The following is a 5,190-nucleotide window of genomic DNA, read 5'->3' on the forward strand; positions in this document are numbered from 1 at the left end:
TTAGCAGATGTAGCCACCCCTTCTGCCATAGCAGCCCAGGCCTCCCAGGCCGTAGCCATAGCCCAGGCCAAAGCCAAATCCACCAGAGATGGGCTGTCCCTGGGCGTTGAGTTCACTGCCCAGAGCAGCCGAGGAGGTGGATCCGACGGCGGTGTTCTGGGGGAAGGAGGTCATGATGGGTCCTGGCAGGGTGACCAGCACAGGGGAAGGGTCGATGATGACGCGGGAATCCTGGCATTGCAGGGCACAGGGCTCGTTGCAGCTGTTGGCCAGCGGGGTGGGTCCGCAGGTGGATCCGCAGCGGGTGTTGCAGGCCATGGATGTGGAGTGGAGGGTGCCTGGAAGAGAATGGATGAGGTAGGAACAGGGGTTTGGAGTTTTGAGGGGCAGTGATGCAGGAGGGAGAGGGAAAGTGTGCAGGTTTTTGTGGGGCTGTGGGGAGGCGTGAGGGCTGCTGAGGCTGGGGCACAGTTGGCTGGAAGAGAAGGGCCAGGGGTTCAGAAGCAGGAGGGTCAGGGGAATGAGGCTCACCTGGTTGTCAGCAGGAGCAGAAGGCTTCAGGAGAAGTGTGTGAGGGAGAGAGGCTCTGGCCTGGCTTTTATGCAGGTTTGGAGGGGTGGAACAGCCTTGTCTCATGGCCTTGGGGCATTTTTTAGGCAGCGCCTCTTTGCCGGCCCAGCCTGGTGAGTGATGAGGTGGGAATTGCTTTCCTCGACATATTTCTTCAATTCCATGTCCTGTTCATGAGTCTATTTCTGTATCTGACCTTGGCGGCAGCTTTTAAATGTTAGTAATACAGACCAGAATTTGATGATGATGTTGTTGGTTTTAGGGAGGGCTGACAACATGACCAAAGTTCTGGGCAGGGAAGTGTCATCCATGAAGTCACTCCACAACACTGGTGTGCTGTGGTTTGCGGCTGTCTTGTGAAGACGGGCCCCGTTCCCTCCCATGTCTGTTAGGCTGGTCTGGGATCTGCAGGTGTGCTTGGGGTGACAGATCTGGTCCTTTCATACTGTTTTCTCCTTCTTCTCTTTGGCTCCATGTCTGTAGTCTTGTCTCTATGCCTTTCCTTTCCTTCTGGAGATGGGAAAGTGATCCCTGTGATTTAGGGAGGTCTCCCATGCTCCCCAAACTCTTGTGTTGGTTCATCTGTAGCGCTCATCTTACCTGGGCACAGGAAGGTCACACTGTGGGGTCACAGAGCTGGGCTCTTACACATGGAAAGGAAATCTGGTGAAGGATAGGGAGAACAAGGCACATGAGGGGCAGGTGAAGGAATGGGAGTGTTCAATTTTCAGAGAAAGGTTGTCCTTGTTGCCCTCTGGAGTTAGCTGAACACAAATCATGTACATCAGTCTTGTCTCCCTTTTTTCCACACTTCAGAGAAGAGGGAATGGAGTCAATTTGCTCTCGGGAAAGCTGAGTTAGGTATTAGGGAGAATTCCTTCACAAGTAGAGTTTTCAAGCCCTGTTCATGACTGCCCAAGGACAGTGGTGTAGTCTCCATTGCTAGATGAATTTAGAAGCCATGGAGATTTGGACTTTGGCATGTTTGATGGTGACCTAACAGGAGATGGAGGAATGGTGGGACTTGATGCAGATTTACATTGAAATCATTTACAAATGAAACATTTCTGAGATTGGTGGCACTCACAGATTTGTTTTCCAGCTGGCCTGCATGTCAAGAGTTTTCTCCAACTGAAGGGATTCCATGGATGTTGGGGGCAGCTGAGCAAGGGAGGAGAGGGTAGATGGGAGCAGCAGCAGATGAGGGGTGAGGCAGGCCTTGGTGGTCTTGAGTTGTGGCAAGTGCCGATGGGTGAGGCCACTTGGAGGATTTGCCTTGAGGAAATGGTGCTTGGCTGAGCTGTGTGTCTGCTCTGTGCCAGTGCCTCAGCCTGGGCATGAGGGGAGAGCTCTGGCTGCTGTTGGACTCAACCCTTTTGTGAAGCCTTTGTTGGTCCTTCCCATTCTCCACTCCCAGAGCACCCGAACAAGCTCAGGTTGCCAGAGAGTGCCGTGAGTGGCCTGAGAGTGGCTGAGAGGCTGGCCCAGAGGCTGGGGATCAGTGGCACAAAGCCCAGATGGAATCAAGTCTCAAGGGAAGCATGTCGAGAGTTGCATCCATGAGGCCCAGCCTGTTGAAGATCCTCAGCAAAGGTGGGGGCAGTGGAGTATGAAAGAAGGGCAGTGGAGGGCCAGCAAGATCCTGAAAGGGTGGAGCAGCTTTCCTAGAAGAGAGCTGGGATTCCCAGAAGTCAAGAATGGATGGGGCTGTCATGAGTGTGGATAAATCCCTGGTGGCAAAGGATGAATCCAGGGAGCCCGGCTGTTCTCAACAGTGGAGGAGAAGAGGGAAGGGCACAAATGGAAATGGATGCAATTTTATGAGCAAATAAGGCAGAAACTTTTCATTGTGAGTGTGACCAGAAAATGAAAGCGGTGATGGGATCTGGGAGACTCCATCTGATGTCCTGGGAGATCCAAAACTGAGCTGTCCATTGTGCTGGGAATCCAGCTCTTGATGACTCTGCTTGATCAGTGGGGTGGAAGCACTTGCACACTGGCGTGTGTGTCGAAGTCAATGATGTTATTACTTTTTTTTGTGGTTGGGTGTCAAGAGTCTTGCTGGGCAGAGATTTTGCCAAGTGTGTTCTGGTATGGAGTGACTCTTCCAATTTCATGCTCAGGAGATGATTGGGTAAAATGCTTTGGTGTATCAGGATGGGGATTTTGTCTCATTTTAGGCGGTGTTTCCCTCCATCCCTGCTTCCCACAACAGTCTCGGTAGTTCCTGGTGGTGTCCAATTTTCTAAGAAAGATTTTGCTGCCCTTTTCCACCTACCACAATGGCCTATTCATTGCTAGAAATGTGCCGGAGGAGGGTGTGAGTGAATTGGAATTCAAAAGAACGGAGTCATCTGAGGCTTTGATGCAAAAGAACTTTATTGAAGCGAAAGATGGAAAAGACGAAAGAAGCAAGTGGAAAGGATTGTGTAAGGGGCAAGTAGGGCAACCATCAGCCGAGGTGCTTTGCTTGCACCTTCTGTTGCCTGAGGATCAAATTTCCTGTGTCAGGAGTGGTGCTGAGGGCCCTTAGCAGATGTAGCCACCCCTCCTGCCATAGCAGCCCAGGCCTCCCAGGCCGTAGCCAAGGCCAAAGCCAAATCCACCAGAGATGGGCTGTCCCTGGGCGTTGAGTTCACTGCCCAGAGCAGCCGAGGAGGTGGATCCGACGGCGGTGTTCTGGGGGAAGGAGGTCATGATGGGTCCTGGCAGGGTGACCAACACAGGAGAAGGGTTGATGATGACGCGGGAATCCTGGCATTGCAGGGCACAGGGCTCGTTGCAGCTGTTGGCCAGCGGGGTGGATCCGCAGCGGGTGTTGCAGGCCATGGGTGTGGTGTGGAGGGTGCCTGGAAGAGAATGGGCGAGGTAGGACAAAAAAGTGGAGTTTTGAGGGCAGTGATGCAGGAGGGCGAGGGAGAGTGTGCAGGTTGTTGAGGGGCTGTGGAAAGGGTGAGGGCTGCTGAGGCTGGGGCCGCGCTGTCTGGAAGAGAAGGGCGAGGAGAAGGGCAGGAGCATGAGGGTCAGGGGTGTGAGGCTCACCTGGTTGTCAGCAGGAGCAGAAGGCTTCAGGAGAAGTGTGTGAGGGATAGAGGCTCTGGCCTGGCTTTTATGCTGGTCTGGAGGGGTGGGGCAACCTTTTCCCATGGCCTTGGGGCATTTTTTAGGCAGCACCTCTTTGCTGTCCCAGCCTGGTGAGTGATGAGGTGGGAATTGCTTTCCTCGCCACATTTCTGCAATGCCATGTCCTGTTCTTGAGTCTATTTCTGTATCTGACCTTAGCGGAAGGTTTTAAATGTGAGTTATACAGACCAAAATTTAATGATGATGTTGTTATTTTTCAGGGAGGGCTGACAACAGGACCAAAGCTCTGGGCAGTGAGGTGTCATCCATCAAGTCATTCCACACACTGGTGTGCTGTGGTTTGCGGCCGTCTTGTGAAGACGGGCCTCGTTCCCTCCCATGTCTGTTAGATTGTCTGGGATATGCAGTTTTCCTTAAGGGTGACAGATCTGGTCCTTTCATCATGTTTTCTCCCTCCCCTCTGCGGCTCCATGTCCGTAGTCTTGTCTCTATGCCTCTCCTTTCCTCCTGGAGATGGGAAAGAGATCCCTGTGATTTAGGGAGGTCTCCCATGCTCCCCAAACTCTTGTGTTGGTTCATCTGTAGCGCTCATCTTACCTGGGCGCAGGAAGGTCTCACTGTGGGGTCACAGAGCTGGGCTCTTACACATGGAAAGGAAATCTGGTGAAGGATAGGGAGAACAAGGCACATGAGGGGCAGGTGAAGGAATGGGCGTGTTCAATTTTCAGAGAAAGGTTGTCCTTGTTGCCCTCTGGAGTTAGCTGAACAGAAATCATTCACATCAGTCTAATCTCCCTTTTTCCCAGCCTTCAGAGATGAGGGAATGGAGTCAGTTTTCTCTAGGGAAAGTTGAGTTAGGTATTAGGGAGAATTCTTTCACAAGCAGAGTTTTCAAGCTCTGTTCATGTCTGCCCAAGGACAGTGGTGAAGTCTCCATCGCTAGATGAATTTAGAAGCCATGGAGATTTGGACTTTGGCATGTTTGATGTTGACCTTACCGGAGATTGAGGAATGGTTGGACTTGATGCCATTTTATGTTTAAGCATTCTATAAATGAAATATTTCTGAGATTGGTGGCACCCACAGCTTTGTTTTCCAGTTGGACTGCATGTCAAGAGCCCTTTCCAGCAGAAGGGATTCCATGGCTGAGTGTCTGCTCTGTGCCAGTGCCTCAGCCTGGGCATGAGGGGAGAGCTCTGGCTGCTGTTGGACTCAACCCTTTTGTGAAGCCTTTGTTGGTCCTTCCCATTCTCCACTCCCAGAGCACCCGAACAAGCTCAGGTTGCCAGAGAGTGCCGTGAGTGGCCTGAGAGTGGCTGAGAGGCTGGCCCAGAGGCTGGGGATCAGTGGCACAAAGCCCAGATGGAATCAAGTCTCAAGGGAAGCATGTCGAGAGTTGCATCCATGAGGCCCAGCCTGTTGAAGATCCTCAGCAAAGGTGGGGGCAGTGGAGTATGAAAGAAGGGCAGTGGAGGGCCAGCAAGATCCTGAAAGGGTGGAGCAGCTTTCCTAGAGGAGAGCTGGGATTCCCAGGAG

General features: G+C 52.4%; 1 protein-coding gene across 1 annotated transcript; it reads right to left on the reverse strand.

Moving 5' to 3' along the window:
* On the reverse strand, positions 1–318 carry LOC115494049 (feather beta keratin-like). The gene has a single exon (XM_030266857.4). It carries the CDS (start codon positions 316–318, stop codon positions 1–3), a length of 318 nt encoding a protein of 105 aa, XP_030122717.4.
* Between the last annotated feature and the right edge of the window lie 4,872 nt (positions 319–5,190).

The sequence above is a fragment of the Taeniopygia guttata genome, chromosome 2 (assembly GCF_048771995.1).
Source record: "Taeniopygia guttata chromosome 2, bTaeGut7.mat, whole genome shotgun sequence".
In the NCBI taxonomy this organism is placed as follows: Eukaryota; Metazoa; Chordata; class Aves; order Passeriformes; family Estrildidae; genus Taeniopygia; species Taeniopygia guttata.

Excerpts from the sequence above, each read along its gene's own strand:
- LOC115494049 (XM_030266857.4), bottom strand. The coding sequence starts at position 318 with ATGGCCTGCAACACCCGCTGCGGATCCACCTGCGGACCCACCCCGCTG.